We start from the raw sequence: 18,151 nt of genomic DNA, 5'->3' as shown, positions 1-18,151 counted from the left end.
GGTCATGATCTAACGGTTCGTGAGTTCAAGCCCTGCATTGGGTTCTGTGCTGACAGTGTGAAGCCTGCTTGGGATTCTCTCTCTCCCTCTCTCTCTGCTCCTCCTACAACTCTCTCTTTCAAAATAAATAAATAAACTTAAAAATATATTAAAAAACATTTATCTCTGGGGACAAAATCTTTTCAGTATTTTTTCAACTTAAGAAAAAACCCATAATATATATTACCCTAAGTATTTCCTTTTTCTATTTCATTCTTTAGGCATAAGAAATTTTTTATCACTTTGAAATCTAATGGCTAAATAGCAGATGTCTTTTTAGAGTGACCAACATTTTCTTCAAACTGATCATCAAATTCTATTCTGTACCTCTCTCTTAATAAGTTGCCTTTCCTTAAACTGGAGATGCCGCTCACACTACTTGAAGTAGAAAAGTCTCAATTATGAATACATTTTTCAAAATGTAATTAAAAAATCCACATGCAATTTCTGCTTCAAATCTGCTCAAATGTTAGTTTGTGAATTCAAAAGATGACTCTATTCAGTATTATAATAGCAATACTGAAATGCCATTAAGATAGACTGCAGACCAGCTCACTTCAACAGTGTGACTTTTATTTTTATTTATTTTTTTTTTTAATTTTTTTTTTAACGTTTATTTTTGAGACAGAGAGAGACAGAGCATGAACAGGGGAGGGTCAGAGAGAGGGAGACACAGAATCTGAAACAGGCTCCAGGCTCTGAGCTGTCAGCACAGAGCCCGATGCGGGGCTTGAACTCACGGACCGCGAGATCATGACCTGAGCCGAAGTCGGCTGCTTAACCGACTGAGCCACCCAGGCGCCCCAACAGTGTGACTTTTAAAGGCATGGCTTCACTCAATAAAAATCACAGCTATTGAGTAACCGAGTTATATGGGTAATCATTATTATACAAACCTCTCTTCACATAGTTTTTAAGACAACAGCTTTGCTCTATGAGCAATCAATTATAATAAATCTATTCCTATAGTTTTAAGTGTGTAATATAGATCGCATAAAACACTTCAGGAATTAATTTCACTGTACTAGCCCAGCAGCATTTCACCTTCCCAAGTTTTCCCTCAACTATAAAGAGTTACAATATATGATTTCAAAGAACACTTTAAAGTTTGATGTTCTAGGATAGACTTTAAACTTAGTCAAATTAGGTCTTTTATCAGAATTTGGCTTAATTATCTGAAAACTAATATAATTCCACTAACACTTAAAAATGATGGCAGAAAATAGTTAATTATTTACACATATTAGAAAAGATGTGAAATTTAAACTTTAATTTCAGAAATATGTCAGGTATTCTGTACCTCTTCTCCAACTCCATAAAAAAGTCATTATTATAAATGTAAAAACAAAATCCTACTTATGTAAATTCAACACATCTCTGTGCTATATGCAGAAAAAACTTAAAGATAAGAACACAGAAAATAAAATCTTTCAGGGCAGGGACCACCATATCCCTAACAACTTGTACAGTGCATGGCATTAAAACATTTACTAAATTTAAATCAAAGAATAAATGAATAAATTAATGACCCAGACCTTGATTGGAAAGATCTGAAAATCTAGCAGAAGAGGGTTTTGAATGAAACACTTACTGAATTATCAAGAAATAAGTATGTCCTTTATGTGGGAGGGGATGAGGTTCTTGAGTCCATTTAGATGTATGCTTCAAAAAAAATTGGCAACAGTGAAGAATGGATTTGTGAGGGAAGGCACCATCAGGAGAGAGACCAGTTAGAAAGCTCTTCAAGGTAAGAGGTACAGCTTAACCATGGCTGGAGGCAAGGAGATCTGAAAGGGGGATGGACATTAAAGATATTACAGAGACAGGCCTCATAGAAGCTCTGTGGCAAATGGAAAGGAAGCAGTCAAAGATGATAGCATTTTCAAACTTGGGTGACTGGAAGAAGAAGTAGGGTAACATCGACATAGAAAAGGAAGTAAGAAGGCTACAGCTTCAGGAGGATTGAGTGTAGCTTCAGATAAATTTGGTTTTAATTAAGTATTGGGAATAGGGGTCTGGAGTCTTATCCAGCTTATACTTCAATATCAATCTATTTAGGAAATTAGAAATTTAGAGTGTGGATAGAGGGGTCCTGGGCTGTTAACACTTGTTATCTTTTCATTCTTTCTACTAGTTACACACACGGCATCAAAATTTCTTTTGTAATGAAAAGAAGAACGTTAGAATATAACCCGAAATCCAAAATAAGGTTTCTGGTACAGTGTTAAATCTTTCACGTTGTTAAAAATAATTGGGTAATATTTCTGCTTTAATCAACAAATTAAAGATGAATATTGGATTTAAATTCAGCTGTAACAAACCAAGAGATTTAGCTTTGTAAACTACACAGTGGACTGAAAGGTCAGAAGTTGAGAACTCTGATATATACGGAAAACTGAAGGTGCTTCATGGTAAAAGCCATCTAATATAGAAATTTTACTTCTTTGTGTACCCTAAAAGCACTGTGTGACACATATCAGATCAAAGTGAAAAAAAATGTGTGAGGTAAATTTTAACCTTTAAACTAAATTATGTCTCCTTGCTAAATGATCATACATTATCCCAAACTACTTGCTCAGATAACTTCTTCCCTAGACTGGAAACTCTATTAAGGTTACAGAAAGAGCCATGGCTTTTGAGACACTTAAAATACAAGAACTGACATTCAATTTTAAAAGTTCCATACAGCATGATACAGACATAGAGGCAGGCATAGGGTACTAAGGTCAAAGCAAAATTTTCAATCTAGCTGGACCTCTCTAAAAGCCCCTTGTCAGATGAAACCTCATAATTGGTCCATTAAATGAAAAAGTCAGTAACTGTAAAAATTATACTCACATATCCTTAAAGATTTTAACTGAAACACATACATGTACATTCATTCACAAATCTTTTCATATAGGGTTAATGCATATATTTTATGTGGGCCCCCTGCTGAGTTTGTGTCCTCTTTCTTGTATAAGCCATGCCCACAATGACCCAACATCCATGATTTCCATTTATGATTTCTATAAATGGAGAACTTAAAAGCACTTCAAAAATAATACAAATACAGAATCTATTAGACCAGTGGTCTGTCCACCTTGAGATAAAAAGCTTCTGCCATAATGAAATTAATGGACTTCCTTCTAGCAGAAAGTGTTACCATGAAAAAAATGTCAGCTGAACAAAACAGTGTGCTTAGTGATGTGTCTAATTTACATTTCAGTATGAGCTCATTTCCTTGAGAATTACTAATAGTCTAAAACCAGTTAGCTGGCCCATGAACTTTGACAGGCACTGCTTTAGACTTTGATGATCTCCAACAGACACACACACCCTCCCTCACCCCTACCCAGTCATTTTACAGTTTTCCAGCCTTCGTCAAATTTGATAGCCAATCTGTTAAGAACTCATTTATATTAAGATCTCCCAGAGCATTCAACTTAATTTTCAAAGAATGACTTTTTTCTTTACCCTCATTAATTAACATGTTTACAAATGTTTCATAATTATTAAAACAAGCATAACTGTTAAAAATGGGTTTGTGAATAAACACAACCAACTTTTGGTGAGTATCCAACTCAAGAGGTAAGCACAGAGTTGTGCGGAGTTGTGCCCTACTGCAGGGCATTCTATTTAGCCAAGAGTGTTTAATTGGCCCTGGGGATCAGTAAGTACAATTGACAGAGGGAAGAGGGTGCATTAGGTTAAAGCTATGAGTCAGTTCAGAGGCAGCTAGTTGAGGGTGCTTCTGTTGTTATTTTCCCACATTATTACTTATTAATGATAAGCCTAAGTGATATAGCAGAAAGCCTGAGTCAATAACTAAGCCACTCACCAGCTAGCTGTATAATTTAGGCAAATCACCTCTTTGGTTTTCAGTTTTGTGTGTGTGTACATGTGTGTGTTTCAGTTAAATCAGATTAGGTAAGTAACATATGCAAGTATTGAGTAAGGATCTAGATTTCTAATAGCAGCTACTATTTCCTGAGTGTGTAAATGTGCGTGATATGTGAAGTACCGTACATTGAATGGGGCTTTAGTTGTCTCAAACACTCTGGCAAACAGGTCATTCCTTTCTCCCCTTACATATGAGGACGCTGAAGTCAAGTGAGGTTATAAGATATGTGGGTAGCAGGGTTCAATGTGAATACAAAGACCAGATACTTTCAAATATGCCACATTGCTGCTTGCTTATAAAATATTCTCATCTGGAACTCATAACTACTTTGTGAGAAGGCAGAGTAGGTATTTCCCCCCATTGTCCAAATCAGGAAGCAGATTCAGAGTATAGCTGATTTGTAGGTTAGATATCAAGGAGTAGTAGAGTGGACTTAAATTCTTTACCAGTAAGATCTGACCAAACTAAAAGCAAATAAGGCACAAAAAGAGAAAAAAAAACAAACCGTCCTTAAAGAACGTATCACTTCTAATATAACAAAATACTGTTTATCATAATTGCAATTAAATGCCAAAGTGGTCTTTAATTCCTGAAGCACAAGAGCCTCCCAGATTTCTCCCCACTCGACTCCTTCCCAGTTTCTGTCACAAATTCTTATAGGACAATATGTTGACCCACATTAATATATATCAAAAGTACCTTTTAATCTTTCAACTGCTTATTGGTACTAATAACTGGTAGTAAAGCAAGCAACATTTTAAAAATCAGTTAAATTAACATTATATGGTGTTTTTATCCCCGTACTCATCTATAAAAGTTATCACAGTTGATACTATGAAGACCATAGTATAATTGTAGCAAAATATTTCCTTTTAAAAATAGCCCTTTAAGGTGAGCTTAGTTGGTTAAGCACCCAACTTTGACTCAGGTCATGATCTCATGGTTTGTGATTTGAGCCCCATGTCAGACTCTCTGCTGTCACAACAGAGCCTGCTTTGGATACTCTGTCTCCCTCGCTTTCTGCCCCTCCCCGGCTCACTCTTTCTCTTTTAAAAAACAGTCCTTTAGGGGCATCTGAGTGGCTCAGTTGGTTGGGTGTCTGACTTTGCCTCAGGTCATGATCTCACGGTTCTCATGAGTTTAGAGTTTGAGCCCCGAGTCAGGCTCTGTGCTGACAGCTCAGAGCCTGGAGCCTACCTCAGATTCTGTCCCTCTCTCTCTGCCCCTTCCCTGCTTGCACTCTGTCTCTGTCTCTCTCTCAAAAACATTAAAAAAAAAATTTTTTTTTAAATAGCGCTTTAACTTGATGACAGGTAGAAAAGATTTCCTTGCCACTCACTCTTGGATTTTATAAATTTAGGTATATATTTGCTGCAGCACAAGGATGAAAGCTATAATACTATAAAGGTAATGGCAAACCACCAATAAACTCCGGCTTGATCCTTCATGGTTGGCATGTGCTGAGACACCCAACTGTCTTATGTGCCATAAAAAGTAATAATCTGGATAACCATCATTTTGTCTTTTACTGACCTGAACCAAATTCAGTATTTCTATCTTCTATGTAGCTTTATGGTGATGGAGGGAAATAAAGTAATCAATCAGTACTCTCTAGACACAAATATAATAAAACAAAATTGGCTGGGTTCTGTGTATACATAATGAGCCAATCACAGATCCAGCTGATTCTGCTGCAGAACCAATCAGATTTTATAGATGATATATTAGCTGGAACAGTGAAAGCTGGGTAAGGAAAGGGTAGTAAAGGGCAATGTAAGCAACAGAGAAAAACGTGAAGCACTGTTTCTCAGCTGCTTGTAATTAGAAATCGTTAATCAATACAAATGTTACACCAGTTCACCATTATAAAGAAACTCCCTGGCTTGCCCTACAACTAGACCTTAAAAAGAAGCCACCAATTCATTCTATTATTCTCTAATTCATTCATTCTGTAATTCAGTTCCAGCAAAAAGCAAAATGAGTTATGTAAGTGAGTCAAATGGCAAGCAGTGGAGACCAGTGGAGGCTAGAATTATTCTTAACAACATTGTTAGGAGGCAGTTCAGAACAGTCCTCCCCAACTCCCCATCTCTGTGGGGCAGGGGGGTAGGACAAATTGGTTCAGGCCCTTCCAAAGCACCATGCTGAATCTGTCCACCAATTCTAAACGACTATGGAGCAGGAGAATTGGGTATTTCTTCTTTCTACTTATCAGAGAAATATTGCCCCAAAGACAGGTATATATTAAGTAAAAGTGAACCAACCAGACTCAAGTCTAAATCTCCTCATCTACTTTCCATACTATAGCCAAAGTAACCTCCCAAAATCTAATTCTTGATCATCTTACTTTTACTTAAAACTTGTTCTCGATCACCTACATGAACAATAAAATCCAAGATCTTTACAATGGAAACCAGTTTCTAACAATCTAGTAGTTCTTGCTACCTTTCCAGCCTTACCTTCCTCTCAACCTCTCTTCCTATTTCACACTTTTTCTGTCATAAGAGCTAAAACACACTACATCAAAGGAAGCAAAATGAGTATTATTGCAATATTTCCCAAATGAAAAGGACTATGGAAGATACTGCAGATAATACAAGTGTGAGTGGAGTTAAATTTTTTTCCCTTCTCCATTTAGCCTTCAGTTAACTCTCTTAGCTCTGTTCCCTGGTGATCTGATAAACACAGGTATGCCAACTATGTCACTAGGCAACACTGCTTATAGTAAAAATGATGAGTAAATTTGCACCTGAACTCAGAGGAACTACAAATAAACTATAAATACCTCACAGGTAGCCATAGCTTTGACCTTCCTGAGTGTGACAGCTCTTATAATTGGCGTATCCCTCATGGGGACCCTGGAAACTAAGTCTATGGAGTGGTGTGGCACATCGTTTCCTGTGAGACCCGAGATGTTTAAAACCAAGGCAGCCACCTACGTCCACCTGTTGTGAGCTTTCTCTCCTTCAGCTTTCACTTGGAGCAGGGACTCCCAGATGGCTACGGGAACTGCTTACATGGACTGCTGTGAGGATCACAACCACGGGTGAGGAACACTGGATGCTGTCTTGCTTGAAAGCTGTGGTTCCTGTCTGATGTCCTTCTAAGTAAACACACCTATGGTAGATTTCTGACTGTTCAGCTGAACCTAAAAAGACCCATACATTTGCACGGCAGTAAAAGGACGTCTCAGAATGACACTGCAGATGTTTTACAATTGGTACCCCAGCTCCTCCCCTCTGTCTGTTCCTTTAGACTAACATATATCCCTGACAAATAAAATACACAGCTTGTACTCACCTTTCTTTGTTGTTATTCCTTTTCTGGGGAGCCCATCTTCCAGGTAACATATCCTACCTCCCCATAGTCCATTCCTTCAGCCATCTGCTGAGGTGAAGCTATGGATATTTGCAACCAGAAAGAAAGGAGATATTGCATAGGTAAAGAATGCAAGGAAACTTTGCTGAAAGGCTAACTGTATACACAGAAAAAGAATGGAAATTTATTAAGAATAAAAAATAGGCAAAATTGGTGGATATGGCAATAGCATGTTAAAGCGTAAAATGTCCAGATAGAGTGTCTAGACCAACTGAAGAAAAGAGCAGAGTAAGGCAGTATATCAAATGCACCCTTCCTTCTGCATTATTAGCCATGGGGAGAAGCCAGGGAGCCCTGGATCAGCATCAAAGGCAGGGGACTTTAAGAGTTAGGCAATTTGGTAATCTGTAACTTGGGAGAGGGAGAAGGGGTGGAGGGAAGGATAACAAAGGAGATGGTTTACCAGTAGTTCAGGGAGGGAATAGTGTTGCTACAAGTCAGCTCCACCTCTATCTTCTTAACCTGATTATCCTAATCAGCCTGTCCCAGTGGAATCTGTAAGCTGATTGTTAATTGTATAGCAGAATTTTCAATGGCATTACAGCTTTCTTTAATCCCAAACTATTCAGATCTGTCTCCTCTATTACAGGTTGCCAAATACCCTAACTTGTTATACTTTAGGGCCAACTCCATTATTTCCAAACTCTGAGAGTGGTTAACTTGAGAATTAACCAACATGTGGCACTTAGAAAAATATTTAGTTCTTCTAGACTTGCTAAGGGCTCTAGTTAGTCTCCTTTCAGTGTGTGAATTCTTAGGTTAAAACACCCAGTATTCAAAAGCAAAATAAAGAAAACCAGTCAACAGAACGAGGAATGAAGTATATGTGCAGAGACACTAGCAAGGTATCCTGGAGACCTGGAGGCGAAACAGCCCCAGCTCCTAACTTGCTGTTGTTGATGTCAGTTGCCTCTGAGACTGCTGCACTCCCTGCTCTTGGACTCTGTGACATAAAGCTATATCCTTCTTTTAACAAAACACTGTTTTTGCTCAAGCTATTTTGTCACCAAAAATTCCCTAAAACCAAAAACAGTGGTTGGGGCAAAGTATACAGAATCAGGTTTTATCATATGGAAAGAGTCTACTGATGAATCTATTGATGAGAAGGAGAGAGAGAACTCAATCAATACTATTTTATTTGGGATTGTAAATTTCCCATTCATCTTTTTATTCTCATAGGAGCTAACATAGTGCCTTATACACACCACATTTAACACATTTAAATATTTTTTGAATGAACATATAATTTAAAAAGAATGAATCTACTTGGTCAAAATAGTATGTCTAATTATGGAGTTTTTCAAAAGCATTTCATTTCCAATTAATAAAAAATATTCTTTGCAATTCTCATTAGCATAATTCTATGATTAAACACACATGCTTTTACCCACACCAAAAAAAAAAAAAATGCTGTTTTCTATGCTCTAAATGCTGAAAAGCATATTTTGGATTTCATTTCTCTGGATTTTATGTTAACTCATGGGACTATAAAGCCTGCATAGCGTAGTCATTAAGACTGTCTGCAGAATATTCCAGTTCTCCTCCTGCTGGGCACATGATAGAATTGCATTTCTCAACCTCCTTGAAGTTGGGTGTAGCCACATGACTTGTTGGGCCAATAAAATGGCAGCAGAAGTTATATGTGTCACTTCCAGGTAGAAGCCTTCAAGAGCCAATGTGCAATTCATCACCTCCTTTTCCCTGCCCTAAAATTGTGGAAGCATGTGTTGGGATGGAGCCTCTGATAAACTAGGGCTCCAAATGACCACCTGTAACAGAGTTCTGCTGACCCTAATTGGATATGCCCTGTGACTAAGAAACAAACCTTTTTCTAAACCAGGAAGATGTGAGGGTCTTTTGATATATTCACCAGACACCTCTCTCAAAAGTGGAATGAAAGCAATGAATAGCTCCAGCCTTCAATCTGTCTTCAGAATAGTAACATTTTGTATAGCATTGCATCATTTATAGAATACTTTCTTATAGAAGTGTACCTCATTATCCAAACTCTCAAAATCCAAACACAGGAACTGAATGAAGTCAGATACATTTTTGGACCAATCCCTCATTCTCTAAACCCTCACTACCTGCTATCTGAAATTCAGGAACCAGATACATTTAGATGAGGTGATACTCCTTGCCTTTCAAACTCTTGCCACCTGAACTCAGGAATGGAAAAAATTTAGCCAGTAAAGGATTCTTGATACATTATTTTATTTGTACCCTTAAAGCTGTTTTTCTATTACATTACCTATGAGACCCTCAACATCTATTGAATGAACTGTGTGCTGTCATCATTCTAATTTTACAAACAAGGGAAAAGAGTCAGGGAGGTTCATAAACTTGCTGGGAATAACCTAACACTTTAGTGGCAAAATCCCAGACTTTCTGGCTTCAAATCCCTTGCTCTTTTCACTAGGTACCAAGCTTCCTAAGGTATCTTACAGCTGTAAAATTCCAAGATTTGATACTAAATTAACAGTATCAAAAGTGTTTGTGATTTTAAAAAAATGTCAATGGCATATTTACAGCCAAGAATAATTAAAGTCATTCTTTAAGCAATTCTACTTGCCTGAACCTAGTCTAATTCAGTATCCTGAGGCACAGGACAGGAAGAACTCCTAGAGATCATTACTTGCAGAACTATGAGGCACTATGAAAGAATTTAGGGGGAATTAGACTTTTCCTTTGAAATACAGTATATTTAAAATGCTGACTGGGGCGCCTGGGTGGCTCAGTCAGTTAAGCGGCCGACTTCTGCTCAGGTCATGATCTCGCGGTCCATGAGTTTGAGCCCCGCGTCAGGCTCTGTGCTGACAGCTCAGAGCCTGGAGCCCGTTTCAGATTCTGTGTCTCCCTCTCTCTCTGACCCTCCCCTGCTCATGCTCTGTCTCTGTCTCAAAAATAAATAAACGTTGAAAAAAAAAATTAAAAAAGAAAAAAAAATAAAATGCTGACTTAAAAAAAATGCTTTTAGATGATCTTCACTTTGGTTCTTACCAAATTGGCTGACCTCAAACTCTTTGCTCTCCCAATTTTTATAAAACCTCTGTTTTAAGAAATACTCCTGAAGAATTGCCTGTCTGTCCATTTCTATCGGTTCAGTGGTTCTCAACAGTCAAATGAATTTGGAAAAGGTCACAAAATATATTCCCCTTTAAAAGGGTTATCTTTAACATTAGCCAAGAAGTTGAGTAAAAAACTGTTGAAATTTGACTAACCCAGCGATTTCAAAGTTATTTGACTTCAGACTCTTATTTCAAAGAAATAAACTACTGATTTCTCATTTCCTGGAACAGCTTGGGAAATACTGTTCTAGGTAATTCTAAGTGTTATGAATGGTTCAAGTTAAGCCTTTAGGGAACTTATCTTTAGAGTTTTATTACTGTCCTTCATTGAAGAACACTAAGATTCATTATTTTGCGTAGGAATATTTTAAAGATGCTACCAACCTTACCATGCCATCTCCCTTTTTATTAGGGCCCATGAGAGAATGTTTCTTCTGAGGCCTCATCACCAGAAAATATCCTGCTTAGGCAGAACTGATCTGTTTTTATCTTGTAATTAGAAACACACTGAAACTTACTGTCCCCCTCCCCCCGCCTTTTTTTTTTGCTAGCTGCTATGAAGCCCAGAGCCAAAACTGTGACTCACTTTTAGTACAGGATCTTACAGTATGCACTTGGTATTATCTTTTTCCTTGACTTGGTATTATTTTTCTTGCTCTGCCTCAATTTTCTCATTTAGTTTTGTTTTATCCTTTTGTACCACATGGAGACTAAGGGGCTTCAAATCATTTTTGGAACTCTATATTGCACATATTAAGTCCTGTCTTACTAGTTTCATGTTGATTTTTCCCTACCTGCCCCATTACCTGAAAACATCAGTGTATTCACCTTTGTGTAAAAGTATTCATAGTGATGACAAACCAATAGAACATACACATTCACTATACAGGCAAATCCGCAAATGCTTAAAACCTGAAAAAAGAGTTACTATTGCTCTTTTAGCGGTCTAATAATCAAAACGACTCATTAAACTGTTTTCTAAACGGAAGGAGAATTACCATTTATTGGGTACCAGTAACTGCTAGGCACTTAATATACAACCGTTTCACTTCAGTGTCTTTGCATATACACTGTCTCTGAAAGGACAAATTAGAAACTGGTAAAATTGGTGGGCAGCGGGGCGGGGGGAGGGGGCGGGGAGAGAATTTGTACAGATCCCTCTTGTACCTTGTGAATTTTGTGAATACATCAACTATTCCAAAATGTTTTTTTTTTTTTTTTTTTAATCAAATGGGACTTTAGTAAAGGCGGCAGTAAGGCTTTACTCTCTGCTACCGCAAACTTTTTTCCTCGTCAGCTTTGGATCCCCGAGTATGTCACTGAAATGCCCGACGGAGTTTCCAGGAGGCACGCCAGCTTTTACTGAAATAAAGTCCCTTTCTGATTCTCCACGCTCCGGGATGAGGCAATTACTTAAAATGAAAACTGAGATTGTGATAGCCTGCGGATAACAGTGAAAAAAAAAAAAAATCCGAAATGGTTTCCAGTTGGTTTTATTAGTGGAAGAGTGCCGGGAAGAAGCCGCGCAGTCCTGCCTTGGCCGGCGGGCCGGCCGCACCACCGCGTGCAGAACTTCGCCCAAGTCAGAGCGCGGCCCACACGCAGCTCCGGGCCCCCGGCTGCGCGGCGGGGAGGCCGGGCCGGGGTTCGAGCCCCGGGCGCGGCTGGGGCAGGGCCCCGCTCGGCCCACCCCTCCGCTCGGAGGTGCCCCGGAGGGCCCCGCGGGACCCCGGCCACCACGGCCCGGAGGGAGCGTCGCGTGGGGGCGGGGAAGGGGCCTCCATGCGCAAACAGCCCGCCACGGCCCCCTCCCCGACGCCGAGCAGGAAGGAGCACTTACCGCGTCGGGCTCCGGAGGCGGCCGGGGGTCACGGCGGGGCGAGGCAGCCAGGAGTGAGGCAGGGGGCAGGCGGGGGGCGGGGGGCAGGCGGGGGGCGGGGGGCAGCGGGCCGGGGAAAGGGATGCTCGGCCCCACGGGCGTCCCCAACCCCTCCCCGGCAGCCTCACCCCCGGTGCCGGCCGGCCCGGAGCCGGCCACTCCCCCTCCGTCAGGCTGCGCTAGGCCGAGGAGGCACGAACTCGTCGGGCAGCCCTGGAGGGGGCGGGCGAGCGAGCGGACGGGCGAGCGGGCGAGCGGGCGAGCGGGCGGGGGTCGGACCGGCTCGCCCGTCAGACCTGGCACGCCGCGAGCGGCTGCCAGCCCCGCCCCCTGCCGCCAGGCCCCGCCCCCTCCGCGCGGGGCCGCGAGCCCTGGGGGACAGCCGCCGCTGCCGCCGCCGCCGCCGCCGCGGGCTTGGCGGTTTCTCTTTCCCTCCACCCCCAGCGCGGCGCGCGCGGACGGCTTGGGCCGAGGAGGGAGGAGGTGGGAGGAGGTGGAGGGAGAGGGAGAGGGAGACCGAAGAGGATGCGAAGGAAGGGCGAGGCGCGGGCTCTGGCGACCGGAGCTCTTGGGGGAGGGGAGCGATGGGGGAAGGGGCGGAGGAGGGACGCCGGGCTGGGCGGGGCTCTGGGGGAGTGGGCGGGGCGCGACGGACCTGACAAAAAATTCCGGTTGTTCCCGCCCCTTGAAGCTGGGATGAGGGGAATTCCTGGGGCTGGAAGTTTAGGAAGAGGCCCCTCTTCAGAGCAAGAAGAGAGCGGGCCTGTGGATTTTGATTCCTTGGAGAACAGGACTGTATTGTCCTAGAGTTTTGGGGGAACTCACCAAGAGTCGCCTCTCGTCTCCATGTCCTGTAACTCTTCCCTTTGCAACAACCTGATAATTATTGTGCCCCAGGCAGTGGGTTTGTGGCACAGCAATTATGATCCTCAACTCTGTCACCGTAATCCTTGTTTCCCAATGGTGGGATAATAGGAATTCAACAAAAGTAGGTTTTTTATTCATACCTGTAGGCAACGTATGTTATGCAACAACTATACGCTACGTGATGAGAATACCAAGAACTAATTTATTCGGCGCCTATATGCCAAACACAAATCTAAAGGACTTTGCATATATCAGCTCATAATCAGTCGGACAAAACAGCTAAGGTCTCTGTTCTCCGTGGAGTTCTTAGGGGAATAAAGGAGGGAGGGAGTTTTCTTCTTTTGTCTCAAGAGTGACGTGTAAAAGAAATGCTCACCTGCTTTTAGTTCTCAAAGTAATGCACATGTTCATTATTTGCAGATTCAGTGTTTGCTACTTTGAGCTAGCTATATGCCGTCCTGAGGACTGAATGCGTTCATGTGTTATTTCTCCCCCACAAAATGACATTTCCTTAGGAGGTCTTCAGTATATCTCCACAATAAAAATCCGGTGCAAGCAAGTGGCCCAGAAAACTGATGGATCAAATCATTAGCAGGACAACATAGCCCTAAGATGATAGCGCCTGGGATGGCTGGCTGATTTATTTTGTACCCTCCCTCTTGGGGAAATGGTTAAGGAAAAGCACCATAGTGTAAAACAATGAAGCATTGACATGGACTGTTAGTTCAAAAGGAAGCGGATGGGCCTATTTAAAACTGTTACAGTCAGGAAAGGTACATCACAAAAGCTACCAGTGAGGGCTCCAATCACAAATCTCAGGATATATATATATATATATATATATATATATTTTTTTTTTTTTTTTTTATCAGAGCCATGTGTTTGTGACTTCCACCCCTTCCCATCCCTTTGCAACCATACCCACATGCACAAACAAAAATTATTTCAGTAGTATTGTGTTTGTTTTATTTGAGAGAGAGAGAAGGTGCGCACGCATGCACGCATGAGCGAGCAGGGGAGAGGGATAGACCGAGAGGGAAAGAGAGAATCTTAAGCAGGCTCCACACCCATAACCAAGATGGATGCTGAACTCCATCCCATAACCCTGGGATCATGACCTGAGCCAAGATCAAGAGTTGGATGCTCAACCAACTGAGCCACCCAGGCACCCAAGTAGCATTGTTTTTAAGTACACAAGTGGTGTAAACTTTTGGCCTGAATTTTTACCAACAGGATTTGGTACTATTTTTCAGCCCCCATTTGATTTTTTTTCAGTGTTAACATTTGTGCAAGTAACAGCAAATGACATTCTTCTCATAGTTTTTTTTCCCCCTCTCATTTGTTGTTCAGTTTTGGAATTTTAATTCAGTCTTTCTCATTTGGGTTTATAGTGAGAAAGACTAGAAAAGCATTGCAATCAAATCACATTGCAATTGCGGTAAAAATTAATCCTAATTTAAGACATAGGAATTCCCATAAATCCTTTCCTTTTTTTCATGTCAAATATATTTTTTCATCTCAAAATCTATTCTCTTTGATTTACTCACCTGTATTTTCAGTTTATCTGCTCTACCACTCCAGTAAAAGCAAATTAAATAAAACATTCCTCATGGTTTCTCACCGTGCTGCTGGCCTCAGCTCCTACCTTGCTTGTTCTCAGGCTGTTCCCCACACTGGACTCCTCTTCTGCCAACACATCAAGCACTTGCCAGTGAAGCTTTTACATGTCCCTTTGTCTGGATGGCTTTTAGCTAATCATGTGACTGTCTCCCTTTTCCTTCATGTCACTTTTCCTGACTACCCTATGTAAACCTGCAAACTGTGCCTCCCCCCTCTCTCTAGCTCCTCATTTCTCACCACTTAGTACACATGACATACATCTCTATTCCCACTAGAATGTGAACTCTGTGAGAACAGAATCTTGTCTGTTTGGTTCAATGTACATCTCCAGTGTCTCTTATGGAGTCTGTCACATAGTAGATACTCAGCAATTTTTTTTTCATTAATATCTATTCATTTATTCTGGGTTTGTTCAATTAGCAGATAGCTGTTACTCCTCAGTAAATATTTTTGAATGAATGAATGACTTCAGGTGAGAAAGATAGTGTGTATTCCTTTTTGTAACGGTCAAAGGACTTTCATGCAATTTGCCTTACAACTGACTCATAGGACTTAGATGTATTAATAAGGTCTAAAATAAATAAGTATCACCCTAGTTAAAATTAGTATTTGAAATAGCTGTTTTTAATCTCCTATTCTGGCAATATACTAAGGAACAGGGTTTGAAAAAGCATTCACAGCTAAGAACTTATGCTGAGATTTTACAGCATGGCCCATAAATGGGTCTATGGTATCAGAGAATAATGATGGATTAATAAATCCTGTCAAAGTCTTAATATTTTTCCGTGAGATTAAATAATATAGCACTGATTAGAAGTGGAATAATTAGACCTAAAATTTGATTAATGATAACTTGATAGATGGTATTAATATTCCTTTGTCAGTGCTGTAATAATTTTAATTGATAATCATGATGGTGAAGTTAACACTGTCTTAATTTGGTTAAAGCATAGTACTGATAGGGACATTTGGGTGCCTGAGTCGGTTAAGGGTCTGACTTCAGCTCAGATCATGATCTCACAGTTCCATTCGTGAGTTGGAGCCTTGCGTCAGCTCTGAGCTGATGGTACAGGGCCTGCTTGGGATTCTCCCTCTCTCTTCTTTCTCTGCCCCTTCCCTACTTGAGCTTTCTCTCTCTCTCTCTCAAAATAAATAAAAACTTTAAAATAAAAGTTTAGTACTGATAGCAAACAGAACTTATCCTAGTGTGTAGACACTTTTAATAAAGAAATGATGTGACTTTTCATTCTCTGCCCTGATTACCAGTTTGGGTGAGTGGGTGGGGGGATTAAAGTCTTAAATATCATTATATACAGTATCTGTGTTCAAAATCTGGATCCTGGTAATGGGATGTCTTTTAGAGGATTTAGAATTTTTTCAGCAGTACTGCTGCTATCCATGTTTTGGCATGAAACAGCCTCCTATTAAAATACAGAGCTTATTTATTTTTTTAAGTTATTTATTTTGAGAGAAGGGAGGGGCAAAGAGAGACAGGGGGACAGAGAATCCCAAGTAGGGTCTGCCAGCACTGAGCCTGATGCGAGGCTCAAACTCATGAACTTCAAGATCATGACCGGAGCAAAATACGGAGCTTTATTATTATTATTATCATTATTATTATTTTTGGGAGATAGAGAGGCCGCAAATGAGCAAGGGGCAGAGAGAGAGAGAGGGAGAGAGGGAGAGAAGTGGGGCTCACCCAAAGTGGGTCTCATGCTCCTCCGATGTGGGACTTGAACTTGCAAACTGTGAGATCATGAACTGAGCCCAAGTCAGATGCTTAATGGCTGAGCCACCCAGGTGCCCAAAATACAGAGCTTCAAAAGGCAGAAGCAGATCATACCCCTGGAAGGAGAATCTCCATGTTGACAGAGACAGGTGGCCAAGTAAACCCAACTCAAACTTTGTCCTCTTGAAGTTCACCTCAAATTTTTACTCTGATTTCTCTTGATTTCCCAGAGTAATTTAATCCCCTTTTAACTTGGTTTAAATTCAAAAAAGGCGGGGGCAGGGAACAAAAGAAAGAAAAGGGGGGAAAAAAGCTTCCTTGGCTTCTTTTACCACAACCAAACCCATCTAGAATTTTCACAATGAACTTTACTAAAACCTAAAGGAGAATAAAAATGAAATTGTTATGGAAAATGTAAACAACATATATAACTCCACTCATTATCAAGTGACTCGTTCACAGTTTGCATTCTTCTAAGAACATCTGTTCCCAAAAGGCAGGTGTAAATTTGCAGACAATCTCTGTAGTTTCCTCCCCTCTTGGCTCCCTTTCTTTCTCCACATGGTAGGTCACTTTTCTGTCTTTTGCATGGGAGCCATCAAGCCTGTCCCAATTATAGCCAAGGCTAAAAGCCTCACTTATACTGTTCAATTCCTACCTGTGGCTCAGAAGGATACAGCATGGTCCCAGTTCAATCACAAAACTTGGGGGCTGACACCACCTATAAGCTCCTTCTTCAGGTGGGACTCTTCTTACACACAGAGGGAAGGTCACTCCAGCCCCCTGTCAGGCCACCTCCCTCCATTCCCCAGAACTGCTCACACAGTGCTGGGGACATGGGGAAGGAATGTGCATTCTCTCATGCACATATTTCCATCCACCCATACGTAAGTAGCCCTCCTACAATCAATCAGGCCACATTCTCTGACTGGAAAAAAAGGTTTTTGTAAAACAACTTTAAACACTTCCTGCCAGTCCTCTCAACCTAAAACACAAACCTGATTCTGTTCATTCCCTGGTATCCTACTTAAAACAGTTTAGTGACCTTTCATTGTCTTTGAGGTAAAGGTCAAATATCTTTGCATGTTTGTAACATCCTTCATAATTTAACCCTTGTCTCCCCAGGCCTATGCCCATTGCAGTGTCCAGCATGTATCATTTCTCCCACAATTATGTCTTTAAATATGTTTCCTCCATCTGGACTTCCCTGCCTTTCCAATTCCTGCTTGCCTAACTCCCTTAAGACTCAACTCAAGGGTCACCTCTTTATCCTGATGCCTCCAGGCTGAGTGTGTTCTTCCTCTGAAAACACGTAATACTGCAGGGGAGGAAAAGTAATTTTCCCTCTACCCTTCTAAGGTTCTTGGCTGAGACACTCTCTAATAAAAGACAGATTAATAGGAGAAAAACAAAAGTTTAGTAATATATATACCTTCTGAATACATGGGAAATACCCAGGAAAACTGGATAACTCCCCCAAATAACCCAAGCCACCACCTTAAATATCATCTCCAGCTAAAGACAAAAGATGTTGGGGTGGGGAGGAGGGCAGTTATGGGAGGTTACCAGGCAAAGCACACTAAACAAGGGTATGGTTGTGCAGATTTAAGTCAGTTGCCTTCTCCATATATAAGAGTTTCTAGAGATTTAGTCATCTTCCTCTTCCTGGTACAGAGGAGACGCCCTTA

At 40.9% G+C, this 18,151-nt stretch overlaps 2 protein-coding genes across 5 annotated transcripts in view; one reads left to right on the top strand and one right to left on the bottom strand.

Annotated features, from left to right (window-relative positions):
• KLHL5 (kelch like family member 5) overlaps positions 1–17,214 on the bottom strand; it is a 97,870-nt gene extending 80,656 nt beyond the window's left edge. The window contains exons 1-2 of one of the 4 annotated variants that reach the window (XM_049631941.1): positions 12,209–12,291; positions 7,223–7,320 (exon numbers count right to left, since the gene is read on the bottom strand). In XM_049631941.1, coding sequence (XP_049487898.1) covers positions 7,223–7,272 — 50 coding nt within the window. In that variant the 5' untranslated portion in view covers positions 7,273–7,320; positions 12,209–12,291. The other 3 variants (XM_049631944.1, XM_049631943.1, XM_049631942.1) reach the window with 3 other exon arrangements.
• The window catches only part of RPL9 (ribosomal protein L9), a 457,174-nt gene that overhangs the window by 369,663 nt on the left and 69,360 nt on the right, over positions 1–18,151 (top strand). The window lies entirely within an intron of this gene.

The sequence above is a fragment of the Panthera uncia genome, chromosome B1 (assembly GCF_023721935.1).
Source record: "Panthera uncia isolate 11264 chromosome B1, Puncia_PCG_1.0, whole genome shotgun sequence".
In the NCBI taxonomy this organism is placed as follows: Eukaryota; Metazoa; Chordata; class Mammalia; order Carnivora; family Felidae; genus Panthera; species Panthera uncia.
The sequence above is the reverse complement of the archived record's forward strand: the minus strand, read 5'-3'. Positions and strand labels throughout refer to the sequence as shown.